The sequence below is a fragment of the Gracilinanus agilis genome, chromosome 3, assembly GCF_016433145.1.
Source record: "Gracilinanus agilis isolate LMUSP501 chromosome 3, AgileGrace, whole genome shotgun sequence".
NCBI classification, from domain to species: domain Eukaryota; kingdom Metazoa; phylum Chordata; class Mammalia; order Didelphimorphia; family Didelphidae; genus Gracilinanus; species Gracilinanus agilis.
In genome coordinates, this window is record NC_058132.1 from 596,762,678 (window position 1) to 596,785,814 (window position 23,137).

At 39.1% G+C, this 23,137-nt stretch overlaps 1 protein-coding gene across 2 annotated transcripts; it reads right to left on the reverse strand.

The window, feature by feature from the left end:
* Nucleotides 1–3,425: 3,425 nt before the first annotated feature.
* On the reverse strand, nt 3,426–18,188 carry WDR12 (WD repeat domain 12). Of its 2 annotated transcripts, XM_044667474.1 has the most exons (10): nt 18,115–18,188; nt 17,132–17,238; nt 13,751–13,905; nt 13,295–13,340; nt 11,298–11,383; nt 8,318–8,458; nt 8,109–8,214; nt 7,812–7,944; nt 4,849–4,921; nt 3,426–3,847 (listed from the first exon to the last, which is right to left on the reverse strand). In XM_044667474.1, the coding sequence occupies exons 2-10, from the start codon at nt 17,169–17,171 to the stop codon at nt 3,776–3,778; spliced, it is 852 nt and encodes a 283-aa protein (XP_044523409.1). In that variant the 5' UTR covers nt 17,172–17,238; nt 18,115–18,188; the 3' UTR covers nt 3,426–3,775. The 2 variants fall into 2 exon arrangements, with proteins under 2 accessions (XP_044523409.1, XP_044523408.1); XM_044667473.1 differs by lacking the exons at nt 17,132–17,238; nt 18,115–18,188 and adding an exon at nt 14,570–14,992.
* Nucleotides 18,189–23,137: the final 4,949 nt, after the last annotated feature.

Consider the following 23,137-nt stretch of genomic DNA (forward strand, 5'->3'; position numbering starts at 1 on the left):
AGACAATACACCGAAGTACAAGGGTTGAAAAAAAAAATAAAAAAAAAATAAAACAAATCCAAAGGGAACTCAAAAGCATAGGATATTTGTATTAGTACACATATAATTTACATATTTTAAACACATTGTAAAAAATGTGGAGTTTATTGGGTTAGCATATAATTTTTATGCATGTTTATTTAAATTTTTTTGTTAGTGGTGGTTATTCAGTATATAACAAAAAATCTCAAAAAAAATAATTTTAAAAATTAATAATTTTTAAAAAATAGCCTAAGGCGAAAAAGTAATTTTGATAGCTTCTTCTGGGGTACTGGCAATACTAATAAAAAAGAAAAGACAATAGTAAGTATAGGTAGAATTAATGGAACCGCTCTGGGAGTGAGGAAGGAGAGAACACAAATCATGTAACAGTGGGAAAATATTTTTTAAAATAAAATAAAATTAAAATTATATTAAAAAAGAATTAATAGGGCTTAGCAACTGATTGGATTTGGTAGATGATATAGAGGGAAAAACTTTCAAAATAGTCCTCATTAAGTCAAAGGTCTGGTTCAGTCCCAGCAGGGCTTGATAATCTTCAGCCAGAGGTCCCAGTGGTGTCTTCAGCAAGGGTTCCACCAACACAGCCTCCTCCAGGAAAGGAAGAGCTCTATGGAGCCAATCTCTCCAGAAGCCAGGAAAGGAAGGCCAGCTACTCACCCAGCAAGCTGACGCAGGATCCAGGGAAAGAGTCTCTTTCAATCCAGCTCACCAACAGTCTCCAAAGATGAACTCCAAAGAAGTTCAAAGGAGAAAAGTTCCTTGGACAAGTTCAGGACTTTTTATAGTCCTTTTTCCTTGTCACTTCCTGTCCCTTCCTCACTTTATGGGAACCAATCACAGTCATTCAATTTGCCTAGCACTGCCTAAGGGGAGTGGCAATAGCCTTTGGAGGTATACCCTTACTCTAGTAAGTGACTTGTGAATTCTCTTACTTAGTGTTAAGTAGGGGTGCTTAAGTTTTTGATTGATTAATTTAAAAGTTGCTGATTGATAGACAAAGAAAGTTTGATTCACTCTTTACAGGTTATAGACCATCTTTGAGAGTTTCAGTAATAGGAAGGTAGAAGGCAGATTGCAAGGGAGTGGGGAATGATGATAGGTTTGCTGTTCTCCAAATTTGGCAGATAAGGGAAGGGGAAGGACAGTGATTGCATTAAGAGAGAAAAGGAAAGGTTTGGAGCTGATAAGGGAGCCCTGAGGATGTAGGCAGGTGTAGTAAAAGAGCCAGGATCAAAAAAGAAGGTAAAGCTAAGTCAGTAGATGAAGGAATCATCTAGTAAAGTAATGAGGATCATTGAGTACCCCAATTTCTAAAGAGTACTCAAAATCAATAAAAGCCTAACAATCTCCCTCTGCTTCTACTAGTTGCTCACTTCCCTGGTGGACAAGAGATGAGAACAATTTGTACCCACTGCCATTAAAGTGGCAGGAGCAGGTGGTGTGGAGCGAGTAGAATTTGATTAGAAACCGAAGGTCATCCACTGCGTGCCAAGACATCTCTAGTCATCTTGACTTTTGGTTTATGTCTCAACCTCAATGAGTGATGCTGCCGGCTTTGGGCAATTGTCTGACTTAAATCCAATTTTGGGAGAGTTAAAAGATAGTACCCTAGTGATGACACTTGGGCCCTCTTTGAGTAGGAAGGATAACCAACCAACCTAAGCAGTTCTTCACATATCATTGTGAGGTCCAAGAAAAGAAAACAGGGGTTTCGACTCCATGACTAAGTTTCTATCTTTCAACCAAGCCAAACTGCTCAGTGTCCCTTGGATATGCCTTATGCTTTCTGGCGTTTATCATTGCACTACACTTCAGGTTGTTCCATTTCCCCAGAATCCTCTTCTCCCATCTCTACAAGAATCCCATCCATTCTCAAGATCCACCTCCTCCCTTCCTGATCTCTCTCTCCTTACATCTTCTATAGCACTTCACTGTGATTGTTTTGGTGTGATTGCATTCTATGTGTCATAAACACACACACACACACACACACACACACACACACACACACACACACACACACACACTGCAAGCTTCTTGGGAGAAAAGACGTTAAACTTTTTTTGTACTGTCCACAGCATCTAGAATAGTGCCTTTATTGGGATATTGGTCATCATCCCTTCTTCCCGGGTAATCACCTTTCCCTCAGGTGCTGTGACTCCGTATTCTCCATTCCCTAGAGTTTAAGTATCTTGAAAGTACTTTAGATTCCTGTATCCAGAATTGAACTCATTATCTAACCTACAAATCTTTGTCTCTTCCATATTTCCCTACTTCTTCTGAAGGTGTCATCATCATTCCAGTCACCATCATTGGTAAGCTGAATCATTTGGATACTTCTCCATCTCTCAACCCTCCTATATAATCTGATTCCTGTGATTCTACTTCCCCAATATTCCTCTCAACACAGCCACCATTCTAGTTCGCCTCTTGCCTGAATTATTTTAATAATAACTTAATTGGTCTCCTTCTAGAGCCTTTACTGTCATAATTCCATTATCCACACAACTACTATGATAATTTTTAAAGGCATAAAGCCCGAGCGACATCCTTATGCTCAAAAACCTTTAGTAGTCTCCCACTACCTCCAAAATAAGGTACAAAGTCCCTTTATTTTAAAGGCCTTCCATAATCTAACTCAAGCTTACATTTCAAGCTTTATATTTTACACATCTATAGGTACCCTACATTCCAGGCTGACTGAGCCTAAAGGCTTTGCAGAAACTATTCAATACCTAGTAAGAATAAACATTTCTTTGAGTGAAGGAATGAAATGTCCTAATGAGAAAAATGGAGTTCTCCTAACATTATTTGGAAATGGCACACTACAGTTAAGCTTACTGAAACATTTTACTGTAGAATGATTATGTGGAATACTTGGTCTTAACTCAAAGTGTGATCACTAAACAAATAGCCCTGAACAAATAAAAGAACAATTTGGTGATTTCCTCTAGCAATTAATTCATGGATTTTTTTTTGGAAGGACAAAGGCTTAAAGCAAGAGAGTTCTAGAGGCAAGGTATATTTCCTTGAGATTATATTCTGATAATGAAAGACATTTTATGATCCCTTTGTAGGGTATTTCAAACAATTTTGTATCATTTCACAGCAGTAGGGTATCTAACTAGAATGTTCCAATGAATCCCTCTTAGGCAGTGTTTATGATTTTCTGTGTTTGAAATATCTGATACTTGCTGTCAGAAGGAAATAAGTATCCTTTCTCATAATCACTGGATGACAATGAGTTTTAAAAATCACCCAGTTAGTTAAAAGCATAATAAAGCATTTTCTCTATTTCTAACTTCATTTTTTAATATGACATTTTCTGGTCTGTAAGATCAAAGAAGAAACTTTTCCCACTGAATAAATCAGGAACCATAAACTCAATTACTTTATATTTATTAAAAACTTTCAGATCCTTTTTTGTTATTCAATGCCAAAATATCTGTGAAAGAACAAAACATAATTTCAAGAAGTTCTGAACATAGCGATGAAGACAGTTGCTCATATTTTGCTTTTTATAAATATCTAGATTTGCATAATATAAATACAAAGGAAAAATGAAAAAAAAACAAAACAATGAAATATGACTGTTTTGACAGTCAAAAATCATATTACATTAGTTGTAAAAGGCTGGCTGAGAAAGAATATGCTCTTCAGATATGTGTCATATAATCAATGATTTTCAGTTTTACATACTAATAGATAATCTCTGATATTGAATAATCCATTTTCATGCATCTGAAGCAGTGGCTGAATATTTGTAGGTGTATAGTTTATTGTCGGCTCCTCCACTCAACAGCAGCTGGTTTAACAGAAAGAAAGAACCAAAAAACAAATGAATAAAATTAACTTATGTTAGAAAATAAGCCACTCAAAATGACAACTTTTATAATGAGAAAAACTATTTACAGAGTGATTTAAGTTGTAAGAAATAATAATTTAACAAATCATTTTCAATTTGCATTGCTATCGTTAATATATTAAAACCTTTATAAAAAAACATGATAATTCTGTCTTAAGTGGTGTTGTGTTACAATGAATTTCAATGCAATAGGTGATAGTGAATGAAACTGAAAGGTGGCATATTTAGAGTACCATAAATTTTAAGAACATCAGACCATTAATTGTAGGTGAATGGCTGCCACCAAATACAAGTTATATACTTGATGAAAAAACATTATTGTATTTTATTTATTTTATCTAATTAATTTATAATATTCTTCCATGGTTACATGATCATGTTCTTTTCCTCCCCTTCTCCCTCCCCACTTCTGGAGACGATGAGCAATTCTACTGGGTTTTATATGTATCACTTATCAAAACATATTTCCATATTATTAATATTTGCAGTAGTGATCATTTAAAGTCACCATTCCCAATCATATCCCCATAGAACCATGTGATCAATCATATGTAAAAAACATTATTTTAGCAGCTACATTGAGTAGATATATTTAAAAGTAATAAAACCATATTTCTTCAAATAATTCAGTAATTAATTTTTTTACTGAGACTATAACTTCTACCCAATATGAATTAGGAAAATTTAACTGTATTTTTAAGATTTGAAAATTTTCTATAACAATCATGTAGTCCCCAAAGGAAAAAAAATATAGAAAGTGTTCTTTTAAAATTGTTAATAATTCATTTATTTGTTTGCATTACGACATGTATTAAACTTTGATGTTAAAGTTTTAATGTTTATCAGAAATAACTGAAATTGGTCAGTTGACAGTAGCAATACAAATATTAGACTATTTTTATCAGTTAATGTATTTGTTCCTACACCAATCAATTTCTTACCCCAGCTTCTGTCCAATCAACACATAGAACTTTATCTTCATGAGCAGACATATCATAGAGGGGGGCCTTGCAACTAAAAAAAAGACATAAGTGACATTAATCTGATAAATATTTTACATTATATCATTAAATAAAAGAATATGCACACCTACATGTGCATACATAAATAAAATCATCCAAACTTCTGGGAAGAGGATACTCTAAATTCTGAATCATGGCTAAACCATATCTCTTACTCTCTCCAATTTCATTAGAGGAAAAGACTAGAGACATATGGTATAGAAAACATAGTTAAGAGCTTCCAAAGAAAAAAGAACTTCAGCATTTAAACTTTTCAGCGAGTGACACATTTTAAAATATACAAAATACATCTATGGAGCTTCATACTTTAGGTCTGCTTTCTATAGCAAATAGTATATAAAAGGTCCTAAATATAATGTAATTACATGCTTAATATTAGTTTTCTTAGGAAGAAAAACCTATGTCTTCTTATCTAGTCATCTTTGAATATATATGTATATATAATTTTGTATTACTGTATAAAATGAAAGTCAATTCAATAAATGTTTCCATTCCTACTAATATGCTCAAAGCTAGGCATACTAAAAACAAACATGAAACAGTCCCCATCCTCTAAGAGGTTATGTCCTACCGGGGAAATACAACATGTACAAAAATAAATAAATACAAAGCCATAGGAGGGAGAGAGAATGAACAATGGGGGAATCATGGAATGCTTCATGGAGCCGGTGGCACCTGAACTCAGCCTTGAAAGAAGCCGGAATTCTGAAAGGCAGAGATGAGGAGGGAGTCCATTTCAGGCATAGGGAATGACTTAGGGGCAAGTATCTAAAAGCAGATGAATTATTTGTGAAAGTTTGGAGTGGTGGGAGATAGGCCCAAAGGCAAGGTTTGAGCTGTACTGCAGAACACCTTAAAATAAAAGGAATGTGGCTTTTGTCTGGTAAGGGACAGGGAACTAACAAGAGTATCTGAGAAGGGGCACGACATGGTCAGGCCCATGGCGTAGGAAGGAAGATTATTTTGGCAGAAGTGATGTAGAAGAAGGAAGTGACTAGAAATGGAGTTTATTATAAATTAGAAGATGTTAGAACAGCTCTGGATAAAAGCCTCAAGGGGATAATGGGCAATTAGGTAAAAGGGACAGAATTAGGCTCCGTCAGACAGAATTTGGCGAGTGACTGGATCTGGGGGAGGATGACGGAGCTGACGAGCCTGAGTAAATTGAAGCACAACCCCCTCAGCACAAATAGAGAAGGAGGAAGGGAGAGTTTAGAAGATAACTAATGCTGTGTTGGACATTTTGACGCATTGAAACATCTAAAACAACTGCAGATGCGCTAGGAAGAAATGACAGGAAGCTGTGCCTAAGGAGGGGAATTTCACAGTTCAAGATTAGGGAGGTGGCCATTTGGGTTCAGGATGAGCTCTGAAGCATAGCGGGTAAAATACAGTGAGAGGCAGATCACGGGAGCTGAGAAGGTGCCTGCATTCAGAATCCAGGATTTCTGAGGGCAAGCCACTATGAACTTATATTTAAGTGAGAATGGGGTTGGGGCAGAGAAAAGTTTTGAATTTGAAAAAGAACTTCATGAGAAGGAAGGAGAGACCCGGAGAGGCTCACGGATCCCAGCCAGGACAAAGCAAAGGGAGTTATCATCAAGGAACCACAGTGGGGAGCAAGGAAAGGGGAAGGGAATAAACATTAAACATGTATGATGTGCCAAGCACTGTACTAAGCACTTGGCAATAATTATCTCATTGGATTCTCATAACCCTGGGAGGAAGGTGCCACGATGACCCCCACTTTATAGTTGAGGAAACCGAGGCAGGGAGAATGTAAGTGACTCGCCTAGGGCCACACAGTGAGGAAGAGTCTGAGGCTGGATTTGTACTCGGGTGTCCTCCATGGCCCAGTGTGAGGAAGGAGAGGGAAAGGCTGCAGGAAAAGGGCCTGGGGGAAAGAGCAAGAGAAAGGAAGTGTGCCACAGAGGCTGACCATGGAAGATGCTGACAGATATGAAAGTCCGCTAGCTGTCGTGCTGGAAGACTCTTGGCTGCGAGGAACACTTGAGGCTTTCTGGAAGCTGCGCCTGGTAAAGGCGCCTCCGTCACAGGCAGCCCCATCCCTGAGATTTTCATCCCCCATCCTATTTGTCATTCCATTGGATAGAGGCACCGGCCCTTTGGAGCTTTACTCTGAGAGGCCTGAGTTCAGAGTTATTAAGCAGCCAGGCACGGATCATGCTAGGACAAAGGGTACAGCAACCATGGATTCCACACAAGGGGCATGTGCGGAGAAGGCCCAGCATTCCTGGGCATTGAGAAGGCCCCTGATGATGACAGGCAGTGAGAATGGTGACCAATCTGGGTGCGGTGCACAAACCGAAGTCCGAGGAGGCTTGGTTTCGTATGTGAGTTAAGTAGGTTTTTATATTTTAAAAAAGCTTTATTTTAAAATGAAAAACCATTCTTAATTCAAGGAGCAAACACAGCCAGCAGCAGGCAGCCCAGACCTTAAGTTTGCCAACTGCTGCTAGCCACGGTAACAGTTGTGATAGGAGAGCAGAGGAGATTATTCATTTAGTGCCCATTCATCTTGCTAACTTTGGGAATATCTAACAAATACACTAGTTATGGATAGTTTCATCAATTTTCATTTCTTTCTTCTGCCCATTAACTATGACATGGTTTTCGTGTGTGCAAATAATGCATTATTATTAACAATTTAAGAGAAAACATTAAAATTAATTTTGAGGACCATGTAATATAAGAGAAAGTATTTTTGATGGTTCTTTGTTTTTCATAGCAAGGCCTCTCTGAAAAGGATCATAAAGAACTTTTTACTCATTTGCCTCTGAGATATCAAGGTGTTTCACTTCATTCTGTAGGATAACTGTGACACTTATTCGTTAGATGGTCTTAGAAATAAAGTTTACTACCTTCTTGTATCCCAAAGCTTGACCATGTTATCAAAGGAACCAGAAATCAGCTGTTGTTCATGTGTGGGAGACCATTTCACTGATGTCACCCAATTATTATGAGAAGTTAAGGAAAGTAACACCAAAGAACCATCTGAATAATGAAAACAGATAAAAATAAATTAGTAAACAATGAAAGTCAGCAAAATCAATGTTAAGTTTTTATATAAAACCCATATTTTTAAGTATATACTTAAATGATAAAGAAAAATGTAGGCTAGTAATTATGGTTATTTTCATTAGTTTGCAAAGGCTCACCTTTAGTTCGGGGATCCCATAGCCTGATATGTCTATCAGAGTTCCCAGATGCTAAGCGTTTACAAAGTGGGGAATAGGAGATACAATTAAATGCTTTATTTCCAGTCTAAAAAAGAGAAGGAAAAAGATTGTGAGGGGCCTCTAATAGCCTTCTTATACTAGTTGGCTATCTACATACCCAAATCAAAAAGACCCTTAAATGCTCTCACCAAGGTTGACTTAGTACTACCAGACTCCACGTCCCACACCCGAATCGTATGGTCCCATGATGCACTGCAAATTTCATTAGCATCTGACCAAAGCACTGAGAAAATGGCATCATTATGGCCAGACAGAGTCACTATAGGAGTCTAGAAAGCAAACAAAAAGTATTTTAATTTTGGGAGAACAATCAGTTCACCAACTACAAGTTGTCTATTTTTAAGTACATCATGAATGTCAACATAACTAAATTCCTTAGAGATCTCAAAGTCTTTGATTCTATAAAGAGAGGCAAGGCAAACCAAACCAAACCAAACCAAACCACTTGAAGTTATTACTAAAAATCTCACTTTTAAGAACTTTACCAAACGACACTCTTTATCTTTAACCTCTCTAGCTTTTACAAATCTCAGGATGCTGGAAAGGGGTACCTGAAAGTTGGACTAAAAGATCTCTGTAGTGTCTTTCTTTCATTTCTGACTGTTAAAGTTCTTCAGAGAGCACTATGGAGTGAACAGTCTAGATCAGTGATGGGCAAACCTACAACCTACAGCCCACAGGCCAGATACAGCCCCTTGAAATGTTCTATCCGGCCAGCGACATTATTCCTAATCTGACGAATACAATGAATAGGATACAATACAATGAAACTTCTAAAGAGTTGCCTTAGAACCAGACTGACAGATAGATGAGCATTTCCTTTCCTTTGGCCCCCTCTTTAAAAAGTTTGCCCACCACTGAACTAGACAGAATTTTCAAAAAGTAATGAACACAGGGGCTTAACCAGGGTATGCAGGTCACAGTTACTAGGTTTACTGTTTGTCCCTACAGACCAGGCTTTTCATTCTATTATAGAGACGTAAAAGAGGAGGCTCATCATCTAACTATTTCTCTTAAACAATTATGCACAAGAAGATTGACCCCTGCACCAAATGGGCAAGCATTAAGAGGAAAAAACCATCCTGCCCTTTATATACTAATAGAGCGCACTCATCTGGAGCTACCTGAGAAAAGATCTGAGTTGGGATTGAAAAAAAGTCATTAAAGTAACAGAAAAAACCCTAAAGTGATGGAGAAGGAACTGAGTGGAAACTTCCATGAAATTTGGTAATACCATAACTCCTTAGCAAAAGACTTAATGAATGAAAATTTAAATAATTATTTGAATACCTGGTAATATGATGGCATTCATTACTCACTAAAATAGAGAAACTCAGAGGAGGAAAAGAGTTTGGAGTTCGGAAGACTCTTTTCCCTGACATGTTTAACTGGAAGAAAAAGCTAGACAACCTCTTTTTTTTTGCAGACAATATTCTCTGCAATTAAGTACTTGGATATAAACATAAACTTAAGCCTTTACAAAACAGAATGAGAACCTTAGTTTTGTCACCTATAAAATGATCTTTAAGGCCCCTTCCAGGTCTAAGACTCTCATGTTCTACTCATAAACTTGCTCAGAAAAGGGAAGTGGGGAGAAAACAAAAGCAACTATGTTTTTTGAAGAGAACACTCAGGAAATTCTTTTGGTTAGGGACTGTGATCAAAGACATGCATCAAGATAACCTATCACTAGCAGAGAATTCAAAATACAGTCAAGCATTTTCCAGCTCTTAATTTTTGTTCGACCAGATGGAATGATCAAGGGGTTTCTTATTTCTTAGACGAGGAGCCAGATTCCTCTACCAAGATCTTCCCATATGCAGCTCAGTGAGCATCTTTATAAGAAGCTAAAACAGATCATTCACCTGTTTCATATAAGCCACCATCTGGACCAGTTGGCAACACTAGTTTGAGGAATGGTACTAATATAAGGCTATAGTCGCATATTAAAGGCTCTAATTTTTTTTTTTTAAACCCTTACCTTCTGTCTTGGAGTCAATACTGTGTATTGGCTCCTAGGTGGAAGAGTGGTAAGGGTGGGCAATGGGGGTCACACAGCTGAGAAGTATCTGAGGCTGGATTTGAACCTAGGACCTCCCATCTCTAGGCCTGGCTCTCAATCCACTGAGCTACCCAGCTGCCCCCTAAAAGGCTCTAATTTTAATCTTAGCAAGTTATTCTAAAACTGTAAACTGCTGGTAACAAGGGGCAGTGGAGGGAGAATATACAGATGGCTCAGGGCAAGCTGATCAAGAGCACCTAAAAATGAAAAATGAAAAACAAAAAAGACATCCTAAAAATACTATCAAAGGAAAGCGACCATAAAATGACAGCTAAAGAGAAACAGGCCAGATTTCCTAATGATATTCAGTACAAAGATCTTTATATGATGAAAGGATGTTCATAATCTAACCCATGGACAACGAGACTGGTGAAACAAAATTCTAGCATATGGACCTACAGGGTTTATTATAATTTGATCTGTAGCCAGCAGGTCCAAATACAACTATTCTCAAAGTTACTATTTATTTCTGCTGACTTTAGTGACACAGTCAGCCTCTTATAAGGAAGAAATGCCAACCTGAGTGAATCTTCAAGTATGCCAACAAGAAACATGACCAGAAGCACATATTGATATATACTTTGGTGGTTAGAAGCAATAGAATACCGAAATTCATTCTAAATTTTCCTTTATAAGAGGAAATCTTGGAAAACACCCTACCTAAGGAATTGTTAAAAAACTTTCTACACATAATTGAAAAAATAATAAAAGGAATGAGCTGAGGGAAAAATACCCTAGCTAATGATTCATATGTAAATCAAGAACAATTTTTTTCTTTGTTTTAAATTTCAAGGAGTATTTATAATTTAGTAAGCATCTCAGGTAAAAGATACCATAGGATGTTATTTATAATACTTTTTCTTAGCAAGAAAGTATAAAAGTATTAAATAAGTTGCAAGAAAATTCAACAAAAGCAAAGATTCCCATTTCATATGAAACATAAAAGAATTTGTCCTTAAAGAAAAACCTGTATACATACAAATGTTTTGTGTGTGATACTGAGCCTATTTGATACCAAATTTCAGCAGTTTCTCTGAAAATCTTACCCGTGTTAATCCCAGTTGTTCTGTTCTCTGTTTCTTTCTAGGCTTGTCTGTAGAATCTTCTATTTCATCTTCTTCATTTGTGGGAACTGAAACAGAGAAAAAGATTTGATGTCTGTTTTTTCATTTATAGAGCATATTAATTTACTTAAATCTTATAAGTATTGAGTTGGAAGGTCACATAAAAGAAGGAATCATATTTAAAGGCTAAAGCCAAATAGGAATATCTTCTATAGTGACACATTCGTAGCAGTCTGTGGAGCAAAGGCACCTGGTTTAGAGAATGTTTGAATATCCTGTAGTTAGAAATAGAACATTGTTCTCTTTAAAAGATAAATATGAGGAATTCTAAGAATGATAAGATTTGCATGAAGCAACACAGTGAAGGAAGCAGAACCAAGAGAGCAAAATGCACGGTGAAAATAACAGCCGATAACAACCCTAACAAATAACAGTAATTAAATAATCAGAGCTAGTTTTTACTACGTGCCTGGAGTGTGAGCGTTTTCTCATTTGTTCCTCCTGACAGCTCTGGGGGAGGCGCTAGGATTATCTCCACCCCCCCCACCCCACCTCCATAAGCAAAGAGACAAACAGCCCCCGGGGGAGGCGTCCCCTCCCGCCGGTCTGTATCATGACATGCAGGCTGGAGAATAGGCCATCCTCTGTGTAGACATACTACAACACGCTTGAACACAAACGCCAGCTCTCAGCTGGAAGGAGGAGGCTTCGAAGAGAAGTCTACAGCCAGGAAGGGCGAATGCTGGGAAAGGGGCGGGGTTCCAGGCCACTGGATGATGCAGTGACTTCCTAGTCTGGTGACAGAGGGGCTGTAGGACCTTGGGCAAGTCACTTTACACACCTACCTCAGTGTGTCCATCTGTAAAATGGGAATATAAAAGCACCTAGCACCCCCCCACCATCCCCAAGTTGTTATGAGGATAAAATGATATATTACAAAGTGCATTACAAACCCTAAGTGGGGAAGGAAACAGGCATTTATTAAGCCTGTGCTTGGTGCCAGGCCCTGGGCTAAGGGCTTCTAAGCAGAATCTCAGTCCATCTCCAGGACTCCCATGTTAGTGACTTGCCCAGAGTCACCCAGTCAGTAGGTGAGCCTTGCTGCTTCCAGGCACCGGCTGCTAGTGGGCCTCTGGGCCCTGATTTCTTTTTCTTTTTTTAAAGCCCTTACCTTCATCTTAGAATCACTACTGTATATTGGCTCCAAGGCAGAAGAGTGGTAAAGGCTAGACAAATGGGGGTCAAGTGACTTGCCCAGGGTCACACAGCTGGGAAGTGGCTGAGGCCGGGTTTGAACCTAGGACCTCCTGTCTCTAGGCCTGACTCTCACTCCACTGAGCTACCCAGCTGCTCCCCTGGGCCCTGGGTTTCTGATCCCCATCCTGGCTGCTCCTGTTCCAGAGAGGGGAGATGGCTGCCCTGTGCCGCTGCCCTTCTTTTGTATTCCTGAGGCACTTAGAATGATCCTAGACACAGCCAGCCCTCCCTAAACAATGGACTGCCCTGGCAGGAGCAAAAGCATTCCGAGAACATTGGGTCAATAATTAAAATTCTGAAGAAAAATGGAAACCCTCACCTGTCCTTTCACAACAGAAGGTTCAGGACTTCTGGGATGTGTAATTAAAAATGCTTTTTCCCATTCGGGTCACCAAAACAGAGGATGTGTATTTTCTTTTACTTTTTCTTAAACCCTCACCTTCCATCTTGGAATCACTACTGTGTATTGTCTCATAGGTGGAAGATTGGTAAGGGTGGGCAATGGGGGTCAAGTGACTTGCCCAGGGTCACACAGCTGGGAAGTGGCTGAGGCCGGGTTTGAACCTAGGACCTCCTGTCTCTAGGCCTGACTCTCACTCCACTGAGCTACCCAGCTGCCCCCAGATGTGTATTTTCAATCCAACAAACACTTAAGTCTCCATCCTTTCAAAAGGACTAAATAGGACATCCAGAGGAATATGAAGAGTAAAAGTTTAACTTACCAGCAGACCAGATCTTTAACATCTTATCCCAAGAGCCGCTGCAAAACTGGATCAATGGAAACAGTGTCAACAGAAGAGAAGCTTAGGTCCCGTGTCCCCGGGCTGCCGTGCCTCCCCCAGGCTGGGAGGGCAGACCACTCCAGCTCTCTCATTAACTAGATTGTCCTTCTCTTGCTTAACGTCAGCTAAGTTCTACTAGACGACAAGACACGTAGAAGCTCCATCATTCTGGGGTCCCATCGGAAGCGTCACACACCGCAACCTGGTCTTACCATCCAATTTCAAGGGTTACATTAACCAGAAAAGGAGTCCTCTTTGTCCTGTAACGCTGGGATTCCTGCTCACTGACTGTCGCTGACAGGCGGAACCACCAGAGGTTCTGAGAGGAGGTAAAAATGCCCTGACATTCTGGGCAAGCCGCTCGCACCCCAGCCTAGAGGGGACAGCCGGACTTACCTGAGTCCCTGGGCCGTTCACAGCTACCGATTCCACACTCTCGGCGTGGCCCCGACAGCAGTGGAGCGCCTTCACTTTGTTCCTCTCCACGTTCCACTCCCACAGCAGGATAGTCTGATCCATAGAGGCACTAAGAAGCAGGCACGACGAACTGTCTGTGACGAAGAGAACAGAGGATGAGCAACGGCGGCTCTCTAGGCCATTCTGAAGCCTAAGAATCTTCCGAGTTTTAGAATTAATTTTAAAAGCTAATAAATTATTATGTGTGATTGGAAAAAAACATTTTTTTAAAGCTAATAAGATCACCTGCAGGGTCAATTTCAGAAAGAAAAAAATTGAACCCAGAGAACAAAGAAGAAACTTTTGTTCTTGTAACTAATTGTAGAAACTTGAAAATATGTATAAATCAAGTGATTCTAACTGAGGGACTTTCTGTTGCCCATTTATTAGCTTCACCTTTCTTCCTAAATGCTTACTTTCCTTTTTTTTTTTTTTTTTTTTTTTAAACCCTTACCTTCCATCTTGGAATCACTACTGTGTATTGGTTCTAAGGCAGAAGAGCAGTAAGGGATAGGCAATGGGGGTCAAGTGTCTTGCCCTGGGTCACACAGCTGGGAAGTGTCTGAGGTCGGATTTGAACCTAGGACCTCCCATCTCTAGGCCTGACTCTCAATCCACTGAGCTACCCAGCTGTCCCGCTAATTGCTTTCTTACTTAACAATACTCGGGATAACTGGAAATGCAAAATTCATTTTTCTGCTGTGAGTTTTTTTCCCCCTCAGACCCATCTGGTACTCTTCATGGTACAAAAGAACCAACCTTTCTTCACCCAGGCAACATCTTTCACCACCTCTTTATGGCCAGCAATCGTCATGAGAGACTTTCCTTCTGTTGACCAGATCCGAGAAGTCTTGTCATAAGAGCCAGTCAAGATCCTAAGGGATGTAAAAATAAATTATTTTCCCCCTATTCTCAGGTCAGGTGTTGCTTCCAGGACACATCCTGGAGGAGTGTTTAAACCAGGGAATCTTATCAGGAGTCCATGGATCACTTTAGGAGGGCTCTGTGGACTTGGATGGGAAAAAATAATTAGGCCTTTACTTTCTGTAACCTCAAGCTGAAATTTCACATTTCCTTAAACTACAGGAAACAAATATTACTCCAAGGAGTCCATATGCTTCACCAGACTGCCAAAGAAAGTTCATACTTCAAAAAAGATTAGAAAACCTAGTTTAAACAATTTTCTTTACTTATCTACATTAAGAATTCAAGTTATAATTTAGCATTACAATTAAAGGAGAATATTTGAGAGAAACGGATATCTATTCTGTTCAATAATTAATAGCCCAGGGGCAACTGGGTGGCTCAGGGGATTGAGCACCACTAGAGATGGGAGGTCCTAGGTTCAAATATGGCCTCAGATGTGTCCTAGCTGTGTGACCCTGGGCAAGTCACTTAACCCCCATTGCCTAACCCTTACTGCTCTTCTGTCTTGAAAGCAATACACAGTATTGATTCTAAGGCAGAAGGTAAGGGCCTCAAAATAACCAAATAAATAAATAAATGGTAGTCCAGCACATTTCTTTTCTTTCTTTCTTTCTTTTTTTTAACCCTTAACTTCTGTGTATTGGCTCATAGGTAGAAGAGTGGTAAGGGTAGGCAATGGGGGTCAAGTGACTTGCCCAGGGTCACACAGCTGGGAAGTGTCTGAGGCCGGATTTGAACCTAGGATCTCCCGTCTCTAGGCCTGACTCCACATTTTTATATTAGATATCTGCATGGTTTATGGCAGTGACATAAAACTCAGAGAGGGGACAGCTAAAATACAGAAGGATCCCCATAGAATACATATTAACTTAGAAAACCACAAATTAGAATTCCTTGTGTCCTACTACATTTTTATTTATTTTGTTAACTATTTCCCAAGTCTGACACCTCTGGTTTACACATGCAATCCTCAGAAAATTTTAAGAGAATGGGTGTTCTGAATCCAGTGCTTCCCAAGGAAATCTATCATTTGTGAGCTCTCTCCACAGACACCATGTCTGATTTCCAGTGGCTGACCCGTCTCTAGCACAATCTCTTTTGGGATGTCATTATATAATGTCTCTGTCTTATCAAAACGGTGCCACGTCTCTCAGTGAAATCCTACAGGGAAAAACAAAGATGAAGGCTCTTCTCCACAAACTCTGGTAGAATCTGGCCAAGGCTAAAAAACGTTTCAACTTTGAAAGTTCAAATACTTATGAGAAATAACAGTGAATTATACCACCTGGTATCCTTATATTGTAAGACAACAGAACTGAGATACTGCCAGGGCCACCTCCCAGAGCCCAAGTCTGCCCTAAGTCACCCCTCCTTTACGTGACCAATAACACCCACTTTTCTGATGGTAACAAAGGCCTTTGGAATATAAGTACTTCTCAACTATGAGCCTTGAAGCAGTTCTGGGAAGTAGCTGGTAGCAGCTGGCATCGCCAGCCCCATTTTGCAGAGGCGTCCCAAGCAGTGAACAGACGAGTAGGGACTCCTGGCCGCCACCTCAGACCCCTCACCCCACGCTTCCTCGGCCGGACCACACTGGGCTATGCTGCTGCCCCAATGACTAACATCTTCTACGTGGCCTTAAGAGTCAAGTCTACCTCTTTAAAATATATTTTTTTTCCTTATAAGATAACTGGACTACACAGAGTTTAAACCCATGGCCTCAGCTTTCTTAACATTTGCTTTTAACCCTGAGCTAACTCGTGTAGGCGATGGAACTGTTAGACAAGCCCAGAAAGCACCACTCTACCAGAAAGGGCAACAAAGGAAATATTTTAGCAACTGAAGTCTCTACAGATGCATTTTTTGGACTAAAGTAGAAATTTCTGTGATATAGAGAATTCCAAGTGAAGGAACTGTCAGACACTGGCCCGGAACACAAGCCTTCCTAGCCGTGCCGCCAACTCTGGAGCCACCACTCACTCTCTCTCTCATGAGAAACCTGTCCTGGCAAAGCGTGGTTGTGAAAATTAAAGCCTGGTATGGGCAAGGAGGGAAGCTGCACTTTTCTTCCATCAAAAGGGCCAGTGGGGTTAAAGGGCTCCACTAGTACACCAGCAAGAAGGCCACACACTGGCCACCTCGGGCTATGCCGGGCCTTCATCTTGACACCTGCCACCTGACCGGCTGTACAGGGGAACAATGAGGACCATATGAACCTTCAGTGCTCCCTGGCACAATCCTATACACAGCTCCACATACAAAAAAGCCCTGATCCAGAGACACACACAGCCAACCTGAAAGGAGAAATAGCCAGGAACTTTCAGTCGCATGAGAAGCAACATTCTCTGACAGGAGAATGAAGGAATATTCAAGGTGTAACACAACTGGCAATACCATTTCTCTGTTCCTTCAATTGAACTGATCCAGTCGTCATGGACTATACATTCTTCAGGCTGAGGTGCAGTATATTTCTCCACATACTCAATTTCCACTACTTCTTCCTATTCACCCAAAGAAATAAGAAGCTTATCAGGAAAAGAGGCAACTTTTAAAAACTACACTAACACACACAAGTTCCCAACTTTTTTAGCACCTCAAAAGTATGCCACTTTTAGATAACTTTAGACTGCTTTCCAGCAAGAGAAAAGTTTTTAAGATCCAATTTGGAATTATACAAAAGGTTTAATAGTTTCAATACATTTAAGTTTCATTCTTGTTTGGCCCTGCATCACATCCCTGAAATAATTTAAAGAAATATAGTATCAGAAAAACTATATTGAAGTATGGCAGGAGGCATAATAAATGACTAGTGAACACTACAGCTATAAGCAATTTGACTGAAATGTCTTAATGAAAGCAAATCTTTTCTTTCTGTTCATCTGCTTTTCTACTGAATACTGTGAAGAATTTATTTTTGTATAAATTTGTTACATAAAACAATGTATATTATATGAATTTATTTTGAATACATTTATATCATATTCAAAATATCTAAACAGTTCTCCATTCTGCCTTTCACTATCCTAAAAATGTACAGTCACTTGAAAACTTTTAGGAGATGTTCTAAAATCAAAGAGAAAGAAGTCAGAACTAGAAAAAAGTCTTCCAGGAAGAAGCAATTAACTAGAAAAATTCAGTTGCTGAAAGTAAATCCCAAGGCCTGGGGGGGAAGGCGGGGAACATAGGCTAGACAAGAAATTCTGAAGCAATGGCTCAGAGAATCAGATGTAGGCAGAACCTAATTAAATACCTAAAAATTTCAGCAGCATTATGAAAATTAGCTACAATGTTACACAAGATTAAACCTTAATGACACAAATTAATAAGATAAAGTCATTAGGTAACGATGTCTATTTGAGTGAAAATCTCTAACTTACTGTTGAGATGTTTTCTAGTTCCATATGCTTAATCAAGGGCATTCGCAGGAACTGGCCCTTAATGAGAAAATCAAACTCCACATACTTGTGGACTCCTGAAATAAATAAAAAAATTTAAGTGTCAACATATTTCATATTTGAACATTTTTCACTGGGGGCTAAGTCATTGATGTGTATAATAAATAATGGTGTTCAAAAGGAAATTAACAATTTAAATAATCAAAAGTATGGACAACAAGATGAAGTTTTGACTAGTTAACTGTTGACACAATTATCTAGGAGTTGCAGGCAGCAAGATGGCTCAGTGGATTGAGAGCCAGACCCAGAGACAGGAAATATTGGGTTCCAATCTAGCCTCAGATACTTCCTATCTGTGTGACCTTGGGCAAGTCACTTAAACCCTATTGCCTTGCCCTTACCACTCTTCCTCCTTGGAAACAATATACAGTATTGATCCTAAGACCAGGGATAAGGGTTAAAAAAAAACAACAATTATCCTACAGTTGATGCTTCAATTATTCCCACCTCATGCTGCTTTGTAGAAAATTAATACTGTACTGTCTCATTTAATAATCAGTATTACTCTGTACTCCATCCTACTCCCCATTTTGTCAAATCTTATTTCTCAGCCTAGCTCAAAAGACAGAAATTCAGTAGAACCAAAGACATGGTTTAATAATGGGATCATTATTATGAGAGGATTGTTTTCATAACTGTTTTTAAAAAAATCCCTCAATTATGGTGACCAATGTTACTGTATTATGTAATTGGTTTTATTTAGTTTCTTATGAGTTAATATATTGGAATACCCTTACATTTTGAAAATCTAATAAACAAAGCATTTGTTACATTGGGAGGGGAGAGGTAAACTAAACTGGAACCCTTATTTTTATGTTTACTTATAAACAAAGAACAGGCTTAGGCTGGGCCCCTCCCTAGGAGAGGGCTCTCCTATCTTTTTCTCTCCTTGCCAAAATTAGGGGTGATCTGGTCTCCAAAGGGGGTGGGGGGAATACCGATTGAGGTAATTCTGATTTTCTAGTCAAGATTATTAGAGGCAACATAGTCCCATAAAGCAATTTACATTCCTTATTTGTCAGAAAGTAGCCATAGGTGATCAGGTACACCTGAAGACTAGTACACTCCCCAGCTGTAGTTAATGGGAAAGATTGAAAAAAAAAAATTTTTTTTTAACTCCCCCAACTCCGCTATCCCTAATCCACACACACTCTTTGGGGATCTCAATAAATATGGTCTTTTCAGTACCATTGAGGTGCTGATCCAACTGAGCTGGGAGGTGAAGGGGAAGAACAGTCCAACCCATCTTATTAATAGCTATACAGGTCACTGTTAATAATTGTCATCTTACCCTGGAGAAAATTGTGCCTTGGTTTACCTTTGTTACATTTTTGCAAGCATTACTTGCTGTTTTCTCCCCTTCAACAATTGCACTATTGGTGAGCAAAATCAATGGAAGGCAGAAGTTAACCTCAAAAACTGCTTTATTTGTTGCTTTGGTAAAGACATAGCAAAGATAAAACTAGCAAACCAGATAAAGCCAATGAAAATTATAACCATCAACATTAATCTTTGGTATTCTACACTAGGTAGTTACTATGACATAGGAGAAGAAAATAAGTTACTGATCTTTCAACTTCATTAGGACTTTTGGAAGAAGTTCCTTTATAAGACCACCAAACTTTGCAGATATCATAAAGAATGACAAGTGTAAAGTTCCATGGTCACTCACCAGTAAGTGTTTCTACCTTCTTTACTACCTGCAAAGATGGTAGCAAAATAAAAAAGAAATCTCCAGCAAGAAAGAGCATTGATTAAATCATAGTTTGCAATTATTTATTAGAAAACATTTCTTCCAAAAGGTTTGTAAAATAGCTTGCCTGACCAACAAACAAGCTTAATAACTGTATGTTTGTAGTTACAAAATATATTTAGTTTTAAAGAAAAACAAAACATTCAGCAAAATGTAATTTTATCATAATCTGTTCTAGATACTGCAATTTTTTAGATGATAAAGATACTCACCATTTTTGGCTTCCAATAATTTATTGATAATGTTACTAAGATCAGAGATTTCAGAGGCGGCAGGGATAGAGAAGGGAACATTGTCTACTGCGTATCTATAAAGAGAGAGAACAATATTCTTTATATGACTGTGACAAACTAAAATAAAGTCTGCTTCTCTAATTTTATCATATGTAATGTTCTAGACTTACCATACCAAAAAAAGTAGTATACTACCAAAGAAAATCAAAATGCCCGTTTTCCATCTTTTGGTCAGAACTATTAAAAAAAGCTCCAGTTTACATAATGGCTTTCAATTCAGGCATTCAAAGTTTTTTTTTGTTTTTTTTAGAAGCCCTTATCTTCTGTCTTAGAATCAATATTATGCATTGGTACCAAGGCAGAAGAGCAGTAAGGGCCTGACACTCAATCCACTGAGCTACCCAGCTGCCCCCCAGGCATTCAAAGTTCCACAAATATTGTTATTTATTTGCCTAACTTTTAATCGGTGAAAACACTTTCAACCATAAATGTTGCTGCTTATGTTTAGAGTAAGCAACAATACCTAATTTATCAGGGCAATTCAGAAAGTCACAATCACAAAGCTGGAAGGGGTAGCTAACACTACAGATCATACTGGGGTTTTAAAAATATAGTAGTAGTCTAATTCTAATAAGATAAACTTTAGCAGAGTAAAATGCATGGTCTTTTAATTTTGGTTTCAAAAAAAAAATCAACCTTACATCACAAGATAGAATGATAGGAATGACATCTAATAAAGATCTGAGGGTTTTAATGTGCTGTAAGCATAACATCAAACAATCAACAAGTATTAAGTGCCTGGAACAGTGGATATCAGTACAAAGAATTACTCTCCACTTGCCACGAGCTTAGATTCTAATGGGAGAAAAAAGCACAAATAAAAATATGTATACAATAAATATAGTTAATAAATACAAATATACACAAAGCAGCTAAGCACAAGAGAGTTTGCAAAGAAAGATACTAACAGATAGGGGGATCAGAGAAGGCTCCATGGTGCTTGATCATAAAGGAAGAGGGGAAGTCTATGAGACAGAGGTAAGGAAGGAATGCATTTCAGGCATTGGGAACAGTCAATGGAAAGGTATGGAGCTGTATCATGCGTGAATAACAGAGAAAGAAGGCCAGTTTGGCTGGTTCTAAGAGTGTAGAAGAGAGAATGAGGCTGGAAAGGCAGTTTGGGGATCTACTGAGTAGGACTTTAAAAACTAAACCAAAGAGTTTATATTTTATCTTAGGGGCTACAGGAAGTCACAAGAAAGCTAATAGGACCTTTGGGTGCATTAAGAGAGTCCCAAGGTTCAGATCTAAGGAGGTACAAGGTCCACTCTACTACTTTATACAATCAGACCACATTTAGAATGTTGTGTCTGGATGATACATTTTGAGAAGGGTATTGATGAGCTAGAAAGCATCCAGAGGAGGTCATCTAGAATGACAAAGAACCTTGACTTCAAGCTACAAGAAGATCGCTTGATTGGAGGAACTAGGAATGAGGAGAACATGATAGCTGTAATTGTTCATTGTTTGGTTTCAAATAGGGCCAATAACATCATGTCTTGACTTGACATGAATTGTTGTGAGACAGTTTCATAAACTTTCTCTTCCAGTCATCAAAGTCCAATGGCAAGACAAAAGACAAGGCAAATGGTGATGGCCCAGGAGGCAGTGGATGACCTTGGCATCTTAGGTGTCTAGGCTTCTGCTTCAGCCCACTTTGTGGCCTTAAAACGAATTGCTCATCTACCCACTGGAGAAGGTCGTCACATGCTTGAGGTAGATAGTCCCACCAAAGCCATGGGATGAGTTTGAGGCCTGTTGATTACCCTCAGTTTAGTTTAGCCCATCTGCCAAGATGGTTTTACCAGGATGTGACTGATGTCCATGCTATAGCTTCACACCAAAAGTGAATGTGCTGCCCTGAATAGGGCTTGGCAAGCCCTCACATCAGAGGTATAATCCTCCCCGAATACCCCATACACCCAAGCACTGTGTTAAACAGTGAGGAAACAAAAACAGACAAAAGACAGACCCTGCCCTTGAGGAGCTTACCTAATCTAATGGGGGAGACAAAATGCAAATATGTGTATGTATATATGTATACACATACTCAGGCACTCATGTGACAAAGAACTAGCTATATATACATATATAACAAACATGAAATAATTAACAGAGGGAAGGCACTAAAATAAGAGGGGTGAAGAAGGTTACAAGTAAATGATGGGAATTTTTTTGAAATTTAAAACCAGTAAGGTCAACAGTCAGACCAAAGGAATGAGATAGAATGTCTTGTTTTTAGAACTACTGGATCCAAGAGTATGTATTGGGGAGTAAGGTTGGATAAAAGCTGAAAAAGTAGGAAGAAGCTAGGTTATGAAGGGCTTTGAATGTTCATTTTGATCCTGGAGGCAGCAAGGAGCCATTGGAGTTTACTGAGGAGAGGGGTATAGGTGTTCAGGGAAGACTACACCTCTGGTGTGAGGGTTTGCCAAGCCACATCCACCTTTGGTGTCTCCCTTTCACCTTGTGACTCCAAGAAATTATAGCATGGGCATCAGCCACATCCTAGTAAAACCACATTGGCAGATGGGCTAAACTAGTCTGAGGGTAACCTGAAAGGCCTCAAACCCATCAGTGACTTAGAGGGATGTCTACCCCAAGCACATGAAGATTCTCCACTACCAAGGTGGATAGATAAGAATAATTTCTTCTACAGACCATGGAGGGGTTGAAGGCACTCAGAGTTTGGTTGGATATCAAAGTTGCCAAAGGTCATCCACTGCATCCTGGAACATCGACAGTGGTCCTGACTGTTGGCTTATCACCAGATTTATTTGACTGGAAGTGAGAGAGACTGACAACTCTGTTAAAAGATGTCTCACTGGAAGTGGGGGTGGGGGTGGGGGTGGGGGGGCAGCTGGATGGCTCAGTGGATTGAGAGCCAGGCCTAGAGACA

Bases quoted from the DNA above. Each gene is read 5' to 3' on its own strand.
- WDR12 (XM_044667473.1), bottom strand. From the start codon at position 14,624: ATGACGATTGCTGGCCATAAAGAGGTGGTGAAAGATGTTGCCTGGGTG. The intron at 8,215-8,317 runs GTGAGAGCATTT...TCTCTTTTTTAG, and splicing joins GTAGTACTAAGTCAACCTTG to ACTGGAAATAAAGCATTTAA. The intron at 4,922-7,811 runs GTAGTAAACTTT...TCTTTTTTTTAG, and splicing joins AAGCTTTGGGATACAAGAAG to TTGCAAGGCCCCCCTCTATG.